The sequence below is a fragment of the Talaromyces amestolkiae genome (genome assembly GCF_001896365.1).
Source record: "Talaromyces amestolkiae strain CIB chromosome Unknown scaffold1.1, whole genome shotgun sequence".
Lineage (NCBI taxonomy): Eukaryota > Fungi > Ascomycota > Eurotiomycetes > Eurotiales > Trichocomaceae > Talaromyces > Talaromyces amestolkiae.
Window position 1 is genome coordinate 647,415 of NW_024468037.1, and position 21,434 is coordinate 668,848.

Consider the following 21,434-nt stretch of genomic DNA (forward strand, 5'->3'; position numbering starts at 1 on the left):
TCAATTCCATCTAATAAGATTGATGACAATGTAATAGCGTAGTAGGTTAGATACAAGTCCCCAACCTGAATGCCATTTGAGCCCTAAGCCAGCCCAGGACTAAGAGACCTACTCATAAGCAATTTTGCGGCAGGTCATTTGTTAGGGTATTCGCAGAAAGTCATTTAACAAAGAAAGAGTCGCCTCTTCTATAGTATTTTTATTTGTCTTATATTCATAGTCTAGCCCATAGCTCTCATGACCAATTCGACGCTGTAATAAGATTAGCACGAGCCTTTTGATGAGGAGAGAGAGACTCACGTAGCAAATGTACCCGCAGAAACGGGCATAGCCCTGAGCAACGTAGGCCCAAGACCCTTCCAGAAGCCCGCATATCCCTCAGCCGCGAGAGTCTTTTTGAAACAATCCGTCATACTCTTGTACTTTTGATCAGCACCAAAGCCATCAGTCTGCATCTTACTCTTAATGACATCGAATGGATAGCTGAATATCCATAGTGCTTCACCGGCAAGACCACCGTATGTGGCGACCTTGAGACTGGAGATTTCCTCTCGCTTGATGTTGTTGCGTTTGGCATCTTGGTTCATGAGGTATTCAAAGGTCAGGAACCACATTCCGTAGGCTTGCGCTTCACGGATGATAGTTACAACCTCGCCGCGGTAAAGGCCACGGAGGACACCGTTGTGAGCGGAAATCTTGCGCACGCAATCCAAGGGACCATTGTACAGTCGTCCAGCACCGTGAGGCTGTGCTTGTAGTCGGATACGGACATGTTCAATGGGTCCAGAAATGACAGAGTTAGTGACACCAGCAAAGGCACCGGCAAGATAGTATTGTGCGTAAGAGAGACCGGGATTGATCGGAGACTTTTTCAAGTTTTGCTCTTCAAAATATCTTCTTGCTTGGTGGAAGGCGCCAAATTGAACGCTCACCTAGACATAATCAGAAGGAGAAGTAAAATATCAAGATAAAAGACTTACACAAGCTCCAATTCCAATCAATGGGGTCAAGGTTCCCTTGTAGAAGGCGAGAGGCCCTTCATTCTTGAGGATCTGCTTTGCGCAGTCCAGAGCGCTAGAATATTGAGATGTTGTCTGTAGTCGGACCTTGACAATATCTTTTTAAAACGGTCAATCAGAAATCGATCCATTCCAAGACACCTTGAGAGGATCTCCATACCGAAAGGTTGACCTGTAGACGGATTAGCTCAATGCATGCGTGAATGGCAGCCATCGATTAGGGCTCAAATGTATGACAGCGATTGGCACAATCTTATTGATACATTCTTGCTATTCGGAAATTCACACAAGTACCAAAAAAACACCAAAACCCGAACAAAGAGCAATTAAAAAGCGTGGTACAATCACTCACCGAGCAACACCTGTGTTATACCACCCGAAGCACCGGCGAACAAGTCCTTTGCTGTGCGCACCCAACCTGCATTGAGCGCCTGCTCAACCTTTTCGATGTCCCCCATGGCCAGGGCGTAAATACACTTGGGATCAACAGGCCAACGGACTTTCTTTCACACCGAACAATTTTTTTTGTCGGTTGTGGAAAGGAATATAGAATTGAGCGCTGGAAGGAGCTTTATCTTCTCTTCGTTCCCCGATTGCGCAATCAGTTTCGGCGGTCTGATTGGCCCGTCGCGCCGTATCACGTGATAGGACCTGCCAAGCCCGCGGAAAGCGGCCGGAGACCAGAAAAAAGGAAGGAGCGACCGAAATAAACGCGCCGGACGACAATTGTTTGATGCTTGCGGACTGGCGGACCTTCTCCAGAGGTCACTACCATGCACAGAAGAGTCTTTCGACGGGTGAGTTCTTCATTCCTGGTCGCTACACTGGATCGGTTGCAATTTGCTAACAGTTTCTAGATATGTCGGTGTCCGTCCATCGACTCGGCTTATCCCGTAGCACGGCGAAGTTGTCGTGAATTTCACAAATCATCCTCATGGCTCCAGGGCGAAACTCAAACTCCAGCCGGTAACGGTGAAAATAATGGCAAGTCGACTCCTTCGCAATCCACATCTCGTCCATTGTTCAAACCGAAGCTCGGCGGCGCATGGGGTGCGAAACTTTCAACACCGAGAGGTCCAGCTACTCTGACAGCTGCCGAGTTGGCCAGTCGACATGCCCTCAAAGCAGCTGCTCCGCCACCGGAACTACTGAAGCCCGAAGAGGATACACCTGCTGCTTCGCAAACACTTGTCTCCGGAAGGGTGTCATGGGGAGGTTTGAAATCGACAACTCGGAGAGCTCCAGCTAGCCTTACAGCCGCCGAATCAGCAAGCAGAAAGGCCATATCAGCAGCTCCTTCGACGCCACCGTTGGAACCCTCGATACCCAAGAATCCTATTTCCAGACAACGAAAGAATTGGAGATGTCCCCTCTGCCAACTTGTGTGTTACGGACAGAGAGATGTTTGCCCGAAATGTGGAACACCCCATCCTAATCCACCTCCACCGCCCAAGCTCGATCCTGAAACACTCGGAGAGAACGTTTTGAATGAATGGCGAAAGGGCAATGTCCGTTCACGAAAAAGAGAGGGCTCCATCAAATTGAAAAGGATTGCGATCGACCGTCTACCGGTCGAAAGATATGAAGAGTCCAATGAAGATCAAACGCCACTTGAAGAATCGCCCATTGCTCAGGACGAAATTAAAGGCGCCGAACCTGTGGAGCAGGCGGAAGTACAGCCCGCAAAAGAGGAAAAAGGAGATATCAACGACTTTGACAAATGGTTGGCGTCTTTAGAAGAACTGAAGAAAGCAGAATTGCAGAATAGCCAGCAGCCTCAACGATCCGATAAGGCTAAAGGCGTCAAGAAGCGTCGTTCTCGCGACGGCGAGGAGGACGAATACGATCCCGAGGAAAGACAAAAACGGAAGGAAAAACGCAAACACAAGCAAAGGCCTGCAGAAGTCGCTGAACCACAAAGGAGTCCATTGTATCTTCCCGAGTTTATCAGCGTTGGCAATCTTGCTGATGTTCTTGGCATTCGACAAGCCGACTTCATCGACCACTTGGAGGATGTTGGATTTGAAGGAGTGGTACACAGTCACGTGCTGGATGCAGAAACGGCTGGKCTGATTGCAGAAGAGTACAATTTCGATCCCATTTTCGAGACTAGCGAGCAAGACCTGGTTGCTGCTCCTGAGCCTGAAGACAAATTCGATTTGCCACAACGGCCACCAGTCGTGACGATCATGGGTCACGTTGACCATGGTAAAACTACGCTTTTGGATTGGCTCCGAAAGTCTTCTGTCGCTGCTTCTGAACACGGTGGTATTACTCAACACATTGGTGCTTTCTCTGTGGTCATGCCGTCTGGAAAATCCATCACCTTCCTGGACACGCCGGGCCATGCTGCTTTTCTGGATATGCGGCGAAGAGGTGCCGATCTGACAGATATTGTGATCTTGGTAGTCGCGGCAGACGATAGTGTAAAACCACAAACAATTGAAGCTATCAAGCATGCCAAGCAAGCCAATGTTCCGATGATTGTCGCCATCAACAAGATGGACAAGGAAGGCGTGAACCCTGAAAAGGTCAAGCAAGATTTGGCTCGTCACAGTGTTGATGTGGAGGATTACGGTGGAGATGTCCAAGCTATCCCTGTCAGTGGAAAAACCGGACTGGGTATGCTTGACCTTGAGGAAGCGGTTGTGACACTATCAGAAATGTTGGATCATCGTGCTGATGTGAACTGTAATGCTGAGGGATGGGTGGTTGAGGCGACCACGAAAAAGGCCGGCCGAGTTGCCACTGTTTTGGTGAAGCGCGGCACAGTCCGCCCAGGGGATATTCTCGTCGCTGGTACCACCTGGACTCGTATCAAGACTTTGAAGAACGAAGCTGGTGCTTTGATTAAGGAGGCTACCCCCGGGATGCCTGTCGAGATCGATGGATGGCGAGAGCAGCCTGAAGCAGGTTCCGAAGTATTGCAAGCTGCTAGCGAGCAGCGTGCCAAGGATGTTGTCGATTACCGTCTGGAACGATCAGATATCAAGAAGCTAGGCCAAGACACAACCGCAATCAACGTCAGTCGTAAAGAAACCCTTGAACAACGACGCCGATCTAGCGACGATGAAAGTGCCGAGGATACGGAGACACCGACAGGTCCCAAGCAGATCAATTTCATTGTCAAAGCAGATGTGTCAGGCTCTGTTGAAGCCGTCGTTAACTCCGTTAGTGGTATCGGCAACAACGAAGTCCTAGCACATATTCTTCGTTCGGGTGTCGGTCAAGTCACGGAATTCGACATCAAACACGCCGCAACCTCCGAAGCCAGTATTGTCAACTTCAACTCCGCTGTTGATCCTATGATTTCGCGCATGGCCGAAGCCCAGGGCGTCAGCCTGATGAATCACAATATCATTTACGAATTGATTGATGACGTCAAAGCGAAACTGAGTGAACATCTCCCACCGAATATCACGTACCGTGTCACTGGCGAGGCTGAAATCACTCAGCAATTTGAAATTACCATCAAGGGCCGAAACAAGACCTTAATTGCCGGCTGCAAAGTCCGTAATGGTGTCATCAGTCGAGGCAAGAAAGTGCGTGTTTTGCGAGATAAAGAAATTATCTACGAAGGTATGTTCTTTCGACCTCCTAACCCAAAGTAGCATGCAACAAAAACTGACTGTCAAAATCTCAGGATCCCTCACATCCCTGCGCAACGTCAAAAAGGACGTTACGGAAATGCGCAAAGATACCGAATGCGGTCTCAGTTTCCAAGACTGGTTCCAATTCCAAGTCGGTGACCATGTACAGTCTTATGAAGAAGTCGTTGAGAAAAGATATCTTCATTAAGAAGCTCTTTTCTTCTCGTATATTATTGTATATTAACTTTTTTTGAGTTCCACCCCCCTACTCCTTATCTTACTAGGTTCTTTGAGACGTGTACGATTGTGTGAATAATGGATATTTGGGAGATACCCCAAGCTTTGTGCTTGGATATTGTCATGTACATGCATGGTCAGGGCGTTACATCATCTAGGTACAATAGAATGGCTTGATTCTGTTTCATAGACATTAAAATTTTTCAACATCAGATTGCGTACCCTCAACCCTTGGAAATCACTCGCTGTCACTACCATCTTCATCAGCAGTCGACTCCTCCTCATCGCTCGTGGGACCACGCAAATGCATGTCATCTCCCTTGGCCATATGCTCCACGTACGCTTCACGAGCAGTCTTCCCCACGGGGCGTCTAGTCCGCAAAGCAGTTGTTGCTGGGGCAGTCGTGGTAGTACCAACAGTCCCATTTGCATTCGCGTTTGCGTTTGGCTTCGATACTCCATTGCCCGTAGCAGCTTTTGCTGTCTTGGGCGCCTTTTGAGCGACGGTTCGCCTTTTTCGATTTGCTGCTGCTGCCGTCACTTTCCTACGTGCTTTACCGTTGGCCTTTGCGGGAGCAGCTAGGCCACGTCCGCCTTTTCCTTTGTTTTTGGCCGTTGTTGGCTGGTTTCGGGAGTTACCTTGCTTATCCGTCAGACTCTGCAAAGGTGCAAGCGCAGTTGAGTCCTCGACAGTGGGACATGGAAGCCGGTCAATGAGTCTGTAATCCGGCTTCAACCTCTTGAGTGATTTTGCGGATAGACTGTATGACAGTTTCTGATCGCCCCAGAAAGGTTCAAAGGTATCTGTATGCAGGATCTGCCCCCTCAAACACATCTCATACTTAGTGATCTGAGCATCCTCATTTCAGAAAAAGGGGCTTGACAAACCATGCTTGTACAAGACATCTTATACTTCAACGGCAGATCTGGATCATCGTCCATCACATGAATGATATCAAACTCAATTTTGGCGCGACTGATTTTGTCCTTTTGATCTGTTGCGATGTGCTCATCGATGATTTTCTGGGCGTGCGTGGCATAGATGTGGGCGAAGAGATGGGGTGTGGTGATGGACTAATGTTCAACATAAAATGGATTGAGCACATAAATTGCCCTGGGTAAGGATTGGTCGGTACTTACGCTGGGTATGTCGTCTGGAATAGCCATCTTGTGTTAGGTTGATGATTTTCAGTCTCAAAGTGATGCTGTCTGAACTGATTTCAGGATCAGATGAGAGAAATCTGTGGTTGCAATGAGATTGTAGAGGTAGGCTGGACCATGTCTAATCTGAGGATATTGCAAGAAACAAGAGGATATTATTTAAAGATGACAGTGCTGTAGAGACAGAGAGAGGAAGAGGAAGGAGGTGTGTCATTGTTGAGTGTGCACCTGCCAAACGAGACATTTCTCACAATCGGGCGCACTCTCACTATGTAAGAGCAACCCTCCCTAAATAGTCATTTCACATATTCAATCATTCAGTGTTTGCTTCAGTATTTTCAGTGTTCACATGATCATGAAGCTTTACTAACATGGAAAACACCAGAACAATCAACAATGAGCATCAATCATCGCGCTTTCCAACGGACTCGTCCAACCCACTTCGCCCAATCCTGTACATCATCTCGCTCCAGAATGTGGTCGATAGTATAGTACTCTCTCGCCAATTCCTCGTTGGTAGCCATCTTGTGGACAAAGTTATGGCAAGCCCGACACAACCACGCAACACTATTCAGCATAAACTCTTCATGCCACCCACGCTTGAGCGCTTTAGCGTGCACTTCTCGCGGAATGAGATGATGATACGACAGCGGGATCCAGTCCCGTTCGCAAATCTCGCAGGCTTCTGTCTTAGTGGTGGCCCATGCTGGTGGCGCTGCGGTTACAGATGTTATGTAGTCTGTGAGGACTGGGCGGAGGAAAGCTGCTGTTATGTCCAGTGACTCTGGAAGGATGCCGTAGACTGAGAGCGATTCTGAGACGGAGACGGGGATGGGTGCTGTTAGAGTCTCCAGGTCGGCATCAGTGAGTTCTGTGCCATCGCTGTATTGTTTTGCTAGCGATGCATCATTTTGAATTTTGGAATATGAGAGAGTCTGAAGTGTTGCTGGCAACGCTTCGAAGACTTCAGATGCAATGAACTATTCTCGTCAGTCATTCTTGTCTAAATACGCAATGGCTAGGAGGCATACATCAATGAAATCAGCGAGCTCTTCTGGATCTTGTTTCTCTAAACCAAAAGAAACATCTCCATCTTTATCTTTCACCGTCGGATCACCTCGCTTCTTGCCCTTCAGCTTACGTTTCTTGCGGCCGGCTTGAGACTTTTGCACTATCGTGCCCGAGACACATTCTCTGAAGACCTCGTAATTATTCCCACTGTCGCTCATTTAATCACATATAACGTTGATCTACGAAAAGCTCCCGAGGCATGGACAAGGATGAAGAGAGTCTTAAGAGATGACGTTGTTATTTCGACGTACTTTTTGGGGTATGGGAGACCCCACGCACCAGATGGGCGGGGTCGTACATAAGCAGGACACGCTCAACTCTACGATTATTGACCGTGTATTTGTGAACATAGTCATCATGGCTCACTCAGCTGTTCTTGCTTTCGACCTCTACGGTACTCTGCTATCGACCGAGTCCATCTCCAAGAGATTGTCCGAAATCATTGGCTCACAGGAGGAAGGCACGCAGATTGCCGCATCATGGAGGAAGTACCAGCTGGAATATTCATGGAGGTTGACCTGTATGGGTATGATCAAACATGTTGATCAATTCTCAAAATACAGCTGACCGTGCAGGACATTACGATAACTTCTTCAACATCACCCGCAACGCATTGAGACATGCGCTGTCCGAGGCGGGTGTCCAATTAGATGAGGAACAAGTCAAGCAGCTAATGGACGAATACGACCGTCTATCTACGTTCCCAGACGTAATAGCAGCTTTGCAAAACCTACACTCTAGGCCAGACATTAAATCCGTCATATTCTCCAATGGCACCGAAGAGATGGTCTCAAACTCCGTACTACGCTCCAAAAGTCTTTCGCCTCACGCAGAGCTCTTCGCGGATTTGGTTACGGTAGACGCCGTTCAAAAATTCAAGCCGGCGCCGGAGGTCTACGAACACCTGGCGGCGAGTACGAAAACAAAAATGGAGAATATATGGCTCATTACTGCGAACCCATTCGATGTCGTTGGCGCTACGAAATGCGGCATCAAGGCTGCTTGGCTCGATCGCAACGGCAGGGGGTGGGAGGATGCTGCAGCACCGGCGCTGAGACCACGAGTTATTGGGAAGAGTCTGGATGAGGTTATCAAGACGATCTTGAGCGATCTTGGCAAGTAGTTATCCATAATTGACGATAATATCATGATCGATAGTAGTAGGCTGTCGCGCTGTATGTATTTCCAAAATCCTCCACGCAAAAGGGAAGTTTCGGGGTAAGTAGCAACGCTCAATTTCCTTCTGCCCTTCCATTTCCCCTCTGGTGATATTCCATGAGAGCAAATGTGGAATCCAGAGTGAATAGGAAGGGGTGATTGTTTTATGAATGATTGGAAAAGAAAAGAAGAAGAAATGGAAGGAAGAAAATCTTGCCGGGCTTTTATATGTGCGCTTATCGATAAGCGGCTAGCTTCGTTGAGCTGCCTATTAGTCCTACGGTGTATTCGACAGATAGTAAGCGTCTCTTAGGCGTTAACTGTGTCTGTACAATCCCTCGTTCATTCTCGTATTAGCTGTCCTTTCGAGCAACTATCTATACAAATATGATCACCCGTAAACTTGTAAAGTGAATGGTGAGCATTTTGCGAGTGACTAATTATACCAAATGAGGACTAGTTTGCTAAGTTGCGGCCTGGGGCATCTGCCTCGGCAGGCGGTCATATTAATGCTTCAAGTCGAATAAAATAGCTCTTCAAGTTCAGTTCCAACGCTGTACCAATAATATCTGGTACATCAATATACCTTCATAATGCCAGGCTCACCAAGGCTACGCAACGCGACGTGGTTGCATCCCCTCAGGGTCAGTTCACAGTTGAATCCCTACTAATTTTGCACAAGCTGACTGAGGTTAGGGAATCGTTTACTTCGCCTCGCATCCCTTCCTATGGCCTCTTCTCCGCAGTCGCCTACTCCCAATCTTCCTACTGTCCGGCTTCATCTACACGCTTCTCTTTTTCTTCGCCTACCTCCCACAAGTCGCATTTCTTGCCATCTTCCAAGGCCACAGTGCCTGGGTGAACGGCGCATTCCTGGTCCTTGGCGAAGGATCCGCGATAGTCGCACTGCTGTTTGAAGCATTTTTCGTCGATGAAACATTAGTTGACGTCTTTGACGCCGTACTTATAAATGAAGGATTTGAGGAAATGATCAATAAAGAGCGAGTCATCCATCCTGATGGCGTCAATCCAGTCCAGCGACTCGGAAAACCGACCAGAAGCGCGGTCTACGCGCCCTTTTCGTTCAGGCAGATCCTTGAATTTATCTTGCTGCTTCCGCTCAACTTTGTGCCTGTGGCGGGTGTGCCCATGTTCTTGGTGTTGACGGGTTACCGTGCTGGCCCGTTTCATCATTGGAGATATTTTCAGCTTTTGGAGTTTACCAAGGATAAGCGGAAGCGATTTGTTCGCAATCGGCAGTTGAAATATACAGCGTAGGTAATACTTCCCCACACGCTTGAATAAACTAACAGGTCTCTAGTTTTGGCACCATTGCTCTGATCCTACAGCTCATTCCCATCTTTTCGATGCTGTTTCTGCTCACCAGTGCAGCTGGGTCGGCTCTTTGGGCGGCGGAGATGGAGAAACACAAGGCGTACCTCGAGACGCACCGGTCAGAGACGGGGGAAGAATACCATGATGATCCTGCATGAGTATATCATCTGTTTATAAGTTTATACGAAGTTATGATGACATGAACGTTCCGATATTGCATTTGTACTAATATCTTATCGGATTTGGAGTTTGTTAGGTGTTCACCACGACACTTGGAGTTTGCAACAAACGTACATTGTCCTCGTAGTAAATACTACTGTATTATTGAAAAGAATCTTTCCTTAAAAGCAAGTGAAGGTTGTGCTTCTAATGTACCAACACGTGACCACATACTCAATTTCTCACGGATGCTCACCGACAAGCGGCCGGAAGCTTTTCTATGCGAAAATCAATCTAAATCAATGGCAGCATCATGTCGGTGTCCAACGCGACGAGAAGCTGTCAATTAATGTCAGCAAGCTTCATGTAGTCACTGTTTATTTCTCTCTTTATTAATCTAGCACTTCGTTGTTGCTCTTATCAGCTCTTGCGTCACAACCGAGTCTTTCTCGGCCTTCAACGCCGATGGCTTAGACAGAGAGCATTGAACGACTTACAATTGTCATTGTCATTTGAACCTTAACTCTTACAGCCACAGATGGAATTGGCATAACCATTGTGATTTTATGAAAAAGGCTGTACAGAAAACCCGTGGCATGTCGTGTAATGGACGGGAAGTCCAGATTACAAAAAGCATGCGATGCATGCAACATCCGCAAAGTCAAGGTCAGATATGTCCTCTTATTAGTAATGTAGAAGCGATCTGACATGAATATCGCAGTGCGATGAGGGCGGTCCACCATGCCAGTCATGTGTTGCTCTAGACATCCCCTGCACTTTTGACCGGCCTAAAAAACGCCGTGGTCCGCCAAACAAACATGCAGAGGCACTCAAAAAGCAAAAAGCAGAGGGCACCACGATAGCAGCACCGTCAACTTCTCCACCGGAAACCGTGCCCTCTGTTTCTGTTACAGCGCCATCGCCAATTCCATCAACAGCACCTCCCACTGCGCTTGTTCCATTCACTGCCCCTACGACTATCATTGCAGGCGGAGCCGGACCATCAGATACCCCAATTTCAAGCCAGAAAATACTGCCCCTGTCCGGCGAATCGATATGTCCATTACCAACACTTCAGCTCTTGGTCGACGACTACTTCACTTTCATCCACCCACTCATCCCTGTCCCGCACGAACCAACCTTTCGCGAAGCGTTCGCGAGACGAGAAGATCTGACTAATGGACGATTTCTGGCTTTGTTGGCTTCTGTTGTAGGCTCATTGGTAGCCTCCTTTCCGCGGCGGCCGAGACTGCATTTGAGGACAGATTCTGCTGGGTCTCTATATTCGAATTCAATGGCTTTGGCCAAGCGGTGTCATGACGTTGCAGTTCAAGCGCGAGGATTGGGGTATCTCGATACGAGTACTACAGTTGACGACGCGGCTATTAGTTACCATCTCTCGCTCTGTTCCAGCTACGTCTATAACCCTCAACGAAGTCGGTTGTACCTCGGCGAGTGTATGACGATTCTACGTGTATACACACTATACAAGCCTTCAAGGCAAGGCGCGACTAATACCGGGGGAATAGCGACCGGTTCACCAGTATCTGAACCTCGGGGCCAATTCGACGATCTCGCTGAAACGACAGAGAATCTTCTCGTTCAGGAGCAAGGGAGACGATTGTTTTATGTGTGTCTTGCTGGGTTGCAGACATTGCACCAATTGGGCTCGGCAGATGGGAGAACATATATACCCCCGGAAACGCCGACGAATCGACATCCCCCTCTTCCTCTCGAAGTGGATGATGAATACATCTCTGCAACTCAAGTTGCGCCGCAGCCTACTGGTATTGTTTCTCAGATTACTGGGTTCAATGCGAATGTGCGCATATTTCAGTGCTACAATCCGCTATTAGCGTTAGAAATTGCATTTCACGACAGCGAGGTGGTTAGCTGGGAAAGACAGAGACGATTGATATATGATTCGCTACAAAAAGCGAAAAGCGTGACCGCAGAACTACCTCCAGAACTTTCTTTGAACTATTCACAGCAGTTCTCGGAACTCTCCTCTCCATCGGTTATAGGTGGCTGGCCTCTATCATTCGGGGCGGGCATGACGAATCGAGACCAAGAACGTCGAAAAATACAATACGAAATCCAAAAGGTTAACATCTATATAAGTCAACTGTCTACGAGGTCGTATCTCGTTGAGAAGTACTGGACTCTGTTTGAAGGTCATATCAGACTTCAAAAGGCCAAAGCCGGTTCTACTGATACCAGGCCAACTCTCATTCCGGGCACCAACGTTGCTATGCAGGGCGAACCGACAACGTCGACGCCAGATGCGGAACTCCACGCACAAACAGATCATATAGGACAAACGATGAGGCAGGAGCGTGGTTTGGTAATCAAGGATCTCCTCTGTTTGCTGAAAAGCGTACAAGAGATCCACATCGAGCCCAACGGCGCCAGTTTCGTACGTCCCCTTCTCTATCTTTGATGGAAAATATTCTAATCAGAAACAAATAGTGCCATAAAGTTCGCCAAATAGCCTCCACACTCCTCAACCTTCCTCAAGAAATGAGCACAACCCTACCCCTAACCGTCGACCCTGTAACTGGGACACCAACGACAACGACAACAACAACACCGCCTACAGGACCACAGCCCCTATCCACCAGCGACGCCGAAAAATACCTGCGCACATTCCTCAACATCCTAGTCCGCCTCGAAGGCGTCAGCGTTACAGGCGGCGATCCTTTACAATCCATCAACACCGTCACAGACAATCTAAACATCAAACCCGAAGATCTCGACATGACCATCAACCCCACCGCTACCGCCGGAAACACCACCCTCCTCGACCCTACTAATACCAATATAGCAGACGGCAGTAACAACATCAGCAACGCCGTAACAGCAACAACAGCCCTCCTAAACGACCCTCTACTCGCGGCCGCAGCATATCCGTCGCCGAATCATAATGAAGCGTTTCTGTTGCCGATGAGCTATACAGGTGACGGGGTAAGTAGTCAGGAAGAAGAGGAGATGAGGCAATGGGCGACTTTGAAGGAGTTTCAGAAGACATTTGTGGAGGATGGGGGGCTGTTGTATCCTATTTAATGTGAACCAGCTAATCGAACGACGTTTGAGTCAGGTTGTTGTATTATGAGGGCTCTATCTCAGTACCTAGTCTAGTTCAATCAACAAAAGTAGAAGTCGCAAAAGGAATCGTATTAAGGGGTGATAATCCCACAAAGATGGACATGTATGTGTACACAAGGTCAAGCTGGCTTTTCGAGTCAAAGGAAACACAAAAATCATAATGAGAAAAAGAGAAGTCTTGATATACATGTTCAAAGATCATGTGTTAGCTATATCATGCTATATGGTGATGTCCCACGAAAAAAGCACGATTAACGCCCTCATCAAATCGCACCCATACCAGCGGCAGGCGCAGGACTAGAACTGGGCGATGGAGTTTGTTTTAGTACCACCGTCGTCGTAACCATGTGTGTCCGCGTGGTCGTGACCTGTGGACCGGGTATGGTCGTGGGCAGAAGCACCGTAACCGCCGGCGGCGTATAAGTGCTTATCTGCGTAGTGGTGGATGTGACCGTGGTCGTGATTTGCTGGATGCTTATTGCTGTCACTGTCACTGTGGGAAAGGCCGCGGCGTTGTTGACATCAGGTGTGGGCGTGGTGATGAAGGGATTGGGTGCTGGTGCAACTTTATTCTGGTCTGGTGTCGAGGAGGGAGTGTGAGCTGTCACGGTCGCAAATACCGTTGATGTAAATGTCATCATTAGTGTAGTCGTTGGCTCTGCTGATGTCTCGGTCGATGTCAATGTTTCCGTCATGGTAGTCACCAACTCCGGTTCTGTGGTTGTCGGTACAACGTCTGTGTCGGGGTTATATGCTGAACTTGTCGGAAGTGCGGCAACAAACGTGGTTGATGTCGAGCTTTCGATGGCGACGGATGGAATACCATGTGCGCTTGTCTTCGGGAGCTCGGTACCGACGTCTGAAATGGGTGGGACAGGTTTGACGGTGTTCTCAGGTTGGGTGGTACTGAGTATTGTTGGTTCGATGACGGGGACGCTGGTGTCGGATGTCACGGCTGATCCAGCTCCTTCTCCTGCAACTGCAGGGGAAGTAGTGGTCGGAACAATTGCGGCTGAGGACGAACGTGTAGTTCGCGCTGTCGTAGTAGTTGATGGTATAGACGTAGGCACAACGGCAGTGGAAGGAACACTATACGTCGTCAACGTGGTCGATGGTTCCAAAATTGACGGCACAATTGTGATTGGCACTGCAGGCACACTATGCGCAGTAACTGTAGGCACAACGCTTGTGGCCGGAATTGCAGGTATAGAGGCACTATACACCGTCCCCGCTGCGGCTGATGCTGCAGATGAGAAGCCGGGCGTACCAGTCACTGCCGGCACAGACGAGGAACCGACAGATGATACACTTGCTTGTGAAAGTGGCCTGACGGTTGAAGTTGTAGACGGAAGAGACCATTGAGTCGTCACTGGTTGACTGCTCATAACAGAGATATCCGAGACGATGGCGGATGAAGCGGTATGCAGTACTTTCGAAGAGTGAGTTGTGGTCCCTTGGGTCACTGCACTGGACGCAACAGCTGGCTGGGAAGAATGGAAAGGAGAAGTGGTCGGTTTGACCACGCTAGACGCTGCTGTCGCTGCTCCAATAGTTATTAAGCCTGTCCCTGATGTTTCATAGGTACTCAACAGGGGGCGAGTCGGAGTGTGAGTACTTGAGGTAACGCTCGAAATAGCAGGCGCAGAAGACAGGCTGGTCAAAGTAGTAGTCGTGCTTGAACCTTTGCTGCTTGGTGGTGATATTGGTGTGGTCAAAGTCTTGATAGAACCAATGTCGGGTATCTTTGTCGGCGATGTCGTCGTCACCGTTGTTGGGGAAGATGTAGAAACCGCAGGGGTGCTTGAAGACTTGATCGCGACAGAACTTGCGTCAGGAGAGGCATATGTCTGAATGGGTGCTGAAGATGGGCTTGTGACGAATGTCGAGGTTATAGCCGAAGACACGGCCGAGGATGAAGACTTTGCAGAGGGAGGACTAGAGGGAGATGTCAACGGTGTGCTTGAGATCACAGCTGAAGACGCAGCAAAAGACACAGGAGTAGTAGGTGCAATTGTAGTCGGTGTGCCAGTCAACTCTGTGCTGGGTAAAATGGTCATCTCTGCTGCGCCAGCAGTGCCTGTTGCAGCCGGAGTTGTAGTACCTGGCGTACTTGAGTCAGCCTTGGAGGTAGCCTGGCTAGTAGCAACAGTACTAGTCGCAAGTGGCGGGCTACTTGTTGGGGTCGTATCTGGCGCACTAGATATACCGACTACGGCAGTGGATGCTTCCGTGCTGGCCAGACTAGTAGCGACAGTATCGGTTGCGTGTGGCGGGCTAGTTGTCGTTGGATCTGGAGAAAGCGAACTAGCTGGAGCTGTAGATGTTCCTGTGCTTAGAAAACTAGTAGGGACAGTCGACGTGGGAGCAGCTGATGTAGGGTGAATAGACTCAGGACCTGTCGATGTAGGATCTGTCGACGTAGGAGCAGCTGAGGTAGGGTCTATCGACGTAGCCCCTACAGACGAGACTGGCACAACTGAATTCTCCTGGACTGCGCTAGACGACGCGCTGGGCTGAGCATCTCTGCCCCTGAGATGAGGAATAGAGAGGGGTTTAGCGCTGGAGACATCGCCTATCGCTGTCAACAATAGCAGGAGTGAGGGAAATGATGTGTGTAATTTCATTATACTAGGACCGAGCCACCAAAACAAAAGTCGGAAAGTATCAAGATAAAGATAGATGCGCGACGGATGTCTGATACCAGGTTTGTGGTTTGTATCTGCCACTCCTTATGTATCGAGAGACCCAGCGCCAGCGGAATAGTAGAAAATAGAAATATATTTTCGTTGGACCAGCCAAAGAGATATGCAGAGACTGAGTGGTGAAGATATCGTTTGACTGAATTTGTGACTCGGGCTACCACTTGGAGTCTGAACAATGATGCAGTGCCAGGGAGTTAAAGTCGCAAAGTTTATGCAGATGAAAAAGAAAGAGAATGTCAGAATTTCGAAAAGAAAAATAGAAATATAAAATGTATTCAGAAAGAATGACAACAGCCTTTGTACTAAGAGAGTCGACAAAGGCACGCTGAGAAGTGAGAGACTGGGCGTTCAAAGCGAAAGACAAACGAACATGAAGAAAGAAGCAGAGAGAGGCATTGTCCTAGAAGTGGACTGCGTATGAGTATTTAAAAGGCATGATTCAGAATAGACGCGCCATCATCACCAGCCATGGCAAGCGGCAGCATTGTTCTAGCCTTCTGGGCGGCGACAAGTCATGAAACAGAGAGAATGTGTCAGTAGTAATGCCAGGGAACGAATCATCATTGGACAGTCAGCGTGAATGTGAAGCATTCGAGGACTAAGTATAGCCTCATAGTGAGTACTTATTTGTAGGTACTGGGCAGAGCAGCCAGTGTCAACCTACGGCATGGGGCGGGCAATGATTGGGAAGGAGCGATGCAAAGTCACCCACGGCAGGCGCTGTCGGCAGGTGGGTCCTGTTGCAGCTGCCGCCGGGATGGGTCACTTCTGCTGATCCTATTGGCTGAGCTGTTAGAGTTTCAATGTTTATTCTGGTTTATCCTCCGTGATTCGCTGGACATTTTTATTATGGAGCCGGTTCTAGATCGGGGTAAATATAGTCTCTTCTCAGAATGTCTCAACTCTCTTAGTCACTGACTGACTTCTCGATCTAGATTACGACCAAGTGACAATGTGGAAATTGGTTCATTTCATTGCATAGCAGCCACAAGCATCAAATCATCACTCATATGCCCCCATACTCAACTACCCAGCTAAACCTTCACCGTAAATGCACCACTCACCCCTTCAAAAGCCGAAATCGTGCCCAGAATCGACTTTGAATCCCCATAATAATGGAATCGATACGAACCACTCTGCACCGGGTTCGGGTCATCGATCGCATAGTAACTATCCTCAATTTGCCACGAAAGTATTACGCTACTGTATCCCAAGACAGTGTTCGTGCGTTCCCATTGATAGATCAGATTCCAATCTGCGTCTGTGCGGACGGTTTCCCATTCGTTTGTCTTTGGGTTAAGGAACTCCACAGCCGCGAATGTGCCTTCTTGACGCAGATTGTTGCGCGGATTGGCGCCGACAAAGGTTGCGTTTATGGTGTCGCCGAGGCCGTAAGTTGTATTGGGAGATGAGGCGGTGACCTCGCCAAAGGATTGTCCGATGGGTGCACTGTCATATACGACCGCGGTGATGAAGTCCAGGGAGTTGTTGGTGTTGATGGGCGGGTTAGGTCCGGCAGGGATAGGGGCTAGTTTCGCCACAGCGGATTCACTGCCGAGATATGGCAGGKATGTCAGGGTTAGATTGATATAGCCAGCCAGTTCGTTGGGTCCATATAAGGTGGATGCACCTTCGTAGCGTTGCACGCCGTACTCTTCTTCGGTCGTGAGGTAATGAGCGTATGTGTTGGCTGGTGAGCCCAGAACGACTAGAGGGTCGGTGATTCCTAGAACCTCAGAAGATGCGTTGAGAATTGCGTTCTTCCAGCGTCGACCGGACATGGTGGTGACTTCACTGGGAGACACTATAACAATCAATTGCCCAATACGCAAGAGCTGAATGTCGACGATATTCGGTGCCCAGGCATATGGCAAATTCACCGCTCCAGCATCAAGGAGAATATCCTTCGGGGCTTGACAGGCTATTTGCTCTGCCGATGGCTCGTGAATAAATGCCCGCGCAACGGCCCACACGGGATTACTCTCGGCTGGTCCGGTGCCATTCTGAGTGAAATCAAAATCTCCAGGTCCGTCGGTGGTTCCAGCCGCAAAGGAGTATCCGAGCGCTGCGTAGCAGGTAGTCAACGTCGATCCATTGAACGGTGACGGGAACTCGTATCCTGTAAAATCATGAAACACATGAAACGACGAGACAGAGGAACTACCAACGATTTGAGTGCCGTTGGTGTCCAGCTGCTCATAAAGCTCCTTGGCGGCCGTGTACTGGCGGCGACCAATCTCAAAACAACTCTTTGTTCCAGCATCATTCTCCAAAAAGTATGGTCCTCGTCCGCGACAGAGTTCCGTCTGTCCGTTACAGGTACTATCCTCAAATCGACATGGCAGTCCGGTATCCTCACAGTAAGCGCCGAGGACGTTTGGCGAGGTATCGCCAACACTTGACTGCGAGAATCCAGCAATGAAGCCATCCGCAAAGCGGGTATCGTTTGCGACACTGCGCTCAAACAGATATGCAGCAACACCCTTGTTGTCACCAGCAGTAAGGGTGTTGTTCTCATATAGCGAGGTGCCGTGCACAGAAAAGAAAGTCAATACGGCAAACGTCTTGCTGTCCGACGTGCGATCAAATCGCAACATGGTCATCGTCTTATCCGTGTCGTACTCGTATTGAGCCCTCTCATCTTCCGGGTTGGCCAGGTAGGCATATGGACTCCTGTTGGTGTTGCCGTCTGGTATGTCGATAGTACCATGACTCAACTGTCCCGGTGTAAGACTCTCATGCGCTCGCTGAATGGACAACAGCGCACCATCAACAAGCGCCTGATAACTCTGCGGGTCAAAGCCTAGCGACGGAATCTGAGGCAAGAGATAATTCATCCACGCACCAGGACCGGAATGCGCATGGGTTCCGCTAAGGGCTATATTGTGCTCGCCATAACGGGCGTATTCTCCGCCTAGATTTGCTAGGCCCTGAATAACGCCGTTCCGAACAGCGGTATCGCCGGATTGGGCGTCGAGCACGAGGTAGATGAAAGTGTTATTGGTGTCATCTGGATCAGCGATGATAAATGCTTTGGAGTATATGCGCTGTCGTAGCCCAGTTCCGATTTGGCTGAGATTTGCGTATCCATTCAAGGCAACCTCAACCACAGGTCTATAATTTTAGGTCAGTGGTGTGAACCAACAGGGGAAGGGAGATAACCTGCCCTGTAATATCAGCCTTTCCAGCCCCTAGTAGAAAAACACTATCATCTGCTCTTGAAGCTTGCTGAAGAATTGGATTGTTTGTTCTGAATTTAGGGGCAGATTGTCCGAAGTCGATGCTCGCTATGACCTGCAAGAGTAGCAACAGCCCTAACGAAGCGCTCACCAACAGGCCGATTATGAACCCGGAGCGCGCCATCTCGGCTTTTTACTGCGCAAGAGGTATTATACTTATCCACAACACCGACGATACAACAATTAATCGTCAAGTCAGAAAAAAATTAAGCTCTCTTGCATCGAAGGTTTTAAGGGAGCAAAAGAAAAGAAAAGGGAACGCGACAAAGGGCGATTCTTCACATGATATACCTATCTGAGGCTTCCCCCCTTCTCAGTCCGAACGAATCGCATCTAACCATTTGGTGCCTGCAGGAAAACAAGACCAACACTGCTACACTAATAAGCTTAGTGCTGGATTGGTTTTCTGGCCTTGATGACTGCATTGGCTCGCAGACAACCTAGGTAGTAGCTATCTGGTAAGTTGTCAGGTTAAGAATGCGGGGAGGGGAAAGATCGTCAGGCGGATGTTTTCATTTCGCATTATCCAATTTAGGGGGGTGTGATTGGGTATGATTTAGTTTCGTTAGAGTATTGCAACCCGCCAGCTGGTCAAACTCAGCCACTGTTTTTAATTATCAATAATAAGTACTTGCTGGTTAATTTAGATAGTATACATTAGCCCTGTTTGACTTCCTCGTTTAGTGTGTAAGATGCGCTAGAAGTCGAGACTCCGACTAAATGTCATTGTGCATAGACTCGTTGCTACACGATTCAAATCTGTGTAGCACTGCTTAAGTAGAACCGAATCGATCAGTCGATCCCCGCGACGCTGCTACCTTAACAAATCTGGAGTAAGTATGAGCCAATGGTATCGTTAGCATATATGCTTGTGACGTTACTTTGTACGAGTCCAAAATTAACAGGTACAATCAAGGTCAGATGGGACTAATTTGATATGCATTGATTGATAAGAAGTTCATTAAGACATACATAAGTAGTTAGTACATGCCATTCCTCTTACTCAGTATGTCGCGTCGGGTAATGAAGACTCGTGACAGCCGTACAGGGATGTCATCATAGTCTAGAACGACACATCCGTCAGAGGCGCTCCAACACATTTAACATCCTTGACTCGAGGGAAGAAGGCACTGGAGACTTCACCTCATCAAGGTAGTCTCCGTGGCTTATCATTAAAGAGCGGCATGAAAAAAGATCCATGTCCTTAGTTGCTCACTAATATACACCTAAGATACGAGTATTTTTCCTCCCAATCGGTATACCTGTTTCGTTTCTGCCATGTGATGATCGATAAGATAATGTCCTATCGCCCGGGCATTCATCCAATATGATATGTACGAAGCGCGGCATGGATAGAAACCTTTGCCGGAAAGTCGGCAAGCGACTTGGCCTGCTGGAGCTGACTTGACGTTGAGGTGACTATACCTGATCGCTTGTCCCCCTTGTGTCTTTAGATCAACCAAAGAGTTGGTTGATAGGTGGGTACTCAAACTTCGCTGAAGCGGGTCAAGTTCGAACAAAATAATGCCAACAATCAAGTCACATCTATAGTCGAGCCCGCCATTGTCGAAGTTGACACTAGGCTATCGCGAACCGACAACGGCCACTGCATCAACGGCTGCCACTCCTCCGGCACCAGCGAAGAAATACCCTTTATCTCCTTTTGTGGCGTCTTGCCAATCATCCACATTTGAGTATGCCCTGCCATAAAGGCGAAATAATGCGCAAAAATAACGAGAGCACGCGGCTGTCTTTCAAGTAACAGCTGGCTATATTTTGTCGGTAAAAGCCCCAGAAATCCTACCAGTCGCATAGAATCGGCCGATTCTTTGAGGTTGCCCAGTGCTGCCAGTGCATACATGTATGCCTCGCGGGTATCTGGATCCCACGGTTCGAATTGATCGCGCGGCATGACCCGCTCAATCAAGTGCGAAAATACCTGGGCTTTTCCCTCGTCGAGGTCTCTAGTCCACCAGCGCTGCGCCATGGTAGCGTCACGAAACAAGACCATGACCGAAGTCTTTGGCGCTTCCGGATTTGATCTCACTGCTGACCAAATAGATAAAAAGGTAGACCGTACCATGGCGATCAGAGACAACCATTCTTCGGGGAGTTGGTAAGGTTCACTCGTGTCTCGATATTGAAGTCGAATAAAGAGTGCGGTTCGTAGCAAGCTGGACGTAAACCATACTGCGTCAACGTTAGATATGTTTACGTCGGAGATATCATGGCGATGGCCTCTGAGCGCCGAGTCCATGTATTGGCAATGGGCGTCAAATAAATTGCTCGAAGGTTCGGTTAATGCGATATGCAATGATGCGATTGCGCAGATAGAGTCTAACAGAGCTGGATGCTTGATAGACAGTCCGACACAGTTTTCTCGCCAGACTTTTGCTAAGCTGGGCTCTGCTGATGTAGGCAGGATGTCCACGGTCTGAGTCGTGAAGTGATGCATGAGACGAAGCTCAAGCAAATGTCTAGAGCTTCTGCTTGCAACAAAGGCTGATAATTGGTCTGTTGGCGTATCCTGAGTCTTTTGGGCTTGTCCACCTTGCAATCCTGCGACAACAGGCTTAACTCTATCGTAAAAGCAATTTACTCCGTATCTTTCACAGTTTCCACATACAGGATGGACTTCATCACACTGCTACTCGATTA

General features: G+C 48.5%; 8 protein-coding genes across 8 annotated transcripts; 4 read left to right on the top strand and 4 right to left on the bottom strand.

Annotated features, from left to right (window-relative positions):
- Positions 1–221: 221 nt before the first annotated feature.
- On the bottom strand, positions 222–1,477 carry BHQ10_000209 (uncharacterized protein; the record flags this gene model as incomplete). Its single annotated transcript, XM_040874197.1, has 5 exons — positions 222–252; positions 301–932; positions 981–1,117; positions 1,180–1,191; positions 1,372–1,477. 5 exons carry the CDS (start codon positions 1,475–1,477, stop codon positions 222–224), a joined length of 918 nt encoding a protein of 305 aa, XP_040728714.1.
- A 315-nt stretch (positions 1,478–1,792) lies between these two features.
- On the top strand, positions 1,793–4,817 carry BHQ10_000210 (uncharacterized protein; the record flags this gene model as incomplete). The annotated part of the gene is made up of 3 exons (XM_040874209.1): positions 1,793–1,816; positions 1,877–4,598; positions 4,663–4,817. 3 exons carry the CDS (start codon positions 1,793–1,795, stop codon positions 4,815–4,817), a joined length of 2,901 nt encoding a protein of 966 aa, XP_040728715.1.
- A 267-nt stretch (positions 4,818–5,084) lies between these two features.
- BHQ10_000211 (uncharacterized protein) lies at positions 5,085–6,013 on the bottom strand (the record flags this gene model as incomplete). The annotated part of the gene is made up of 3 exons (XM_040874220.1): positions 5,085–5,663; positions 5,735–5,920; positions 5,987–6,013. 3 exons carry the CDS (start codon positions 6,011–6,013, stop codon positions 5,085–5,087), a joined length of 792 nt encoding a protein of 263 aa, XP_040728716.1.
- Positions 6,014–6,414: 401 nt separating this feature from the next.
- BHQ10_000212 (uncharacterized protein) lies at positions 6,415–7,378 on the bottom strand (the record flags this gene model as incomplete). The annotated part of the gene is made up of 3 exons (XM_040874231.1): positions 6,415–6,987; positions 7,039–7,178; positions 7,330–7,378. The coding sequence occupies 3 exons, from the start codon at positions 7,376–7,378 to the stop codon at positions 6,415–6,417; spliced, it is 762 nt and encodes a 253-aa protein (XP_040728717.1).
- Positions 7,379–7,435: 57 nt separating this feature from the next.
- On the top strand, positions 7,436–8,201 carry BHQ10_000213 (uncharacterized protein; the record flags this gene model as incomplete). The annotated part of the gene is made up of 2 exons (XM_040874242.1): positions 7,436–7,604; positions 7,654–8,201. The coding sequence occupies 2 exons, from the start codon at positions 7,436–7,438 to the stop codon at positions 8,199–8,201; spliced, it is 717 nt and encodes a 238-aa protein (XP_040728718.1).
- Positions 8,202–8,829: 628 nt separating this feature from the next.
- Positions 8,830–9,729, top strand: BHQ10_000214 (uncharacterized protein; the record flags this gene model as incomplete). Its single annotated transcript, XM_040874253.1, has 3 exons — positions 8,830–8,880; positions 8,933–9,510; positions 9,558–9,729. The coding sequence occupies 3 exons, from the start codon at positions 8,830–8,832 to the stop codon at positions 9,727–9,729; spliced, it is 801 nt and encodes a 266-aa protein (XP_040728719.1).
- A 607-nt stretch (positions 9,730–10,336) lies between these two features.
- Positions 10,337–12,793, top strand: BHQ10_000215 (uncharacterized protein; the record flags this gene model as incomplete). Its single annotated transcript, XM_040874264.1, has 3 exons — positions 10,337–10,396; positions 10,452–12,146; positions 12,200–12,793. 3 exons carry the CDS (start codon positions 10,337–10,339, stop codon positions 12,791–12,793), a joined length of 2,349 nt encoding a protein of 782 aa, XP_040728720.1.
- A 305-nt stretch (positions 12,794–13,098) lies between these two features.
- Positions 13,099–20,763, bottom strand: BHQ10_000216 (uncharacterized protein; the record flags this gene model as incomplete). The annotated part of the gene is made up of 4 exons (XM_040874275.1): positions 13,099–15,407; positions 16,670–18,651; positions 20,375–20,523; positions 20,581–20,763. The coding sequence occupies 4 exons, from the start codon at positions 20,761–20,763 to the stop codon at positions 13,099–13,101; spliced, it is 4,623 nt and encodes a 1,540-aa protein (XP_040728721.1).
- Positions 20,764–21,434: the final 671 nt, after the last annotated feature.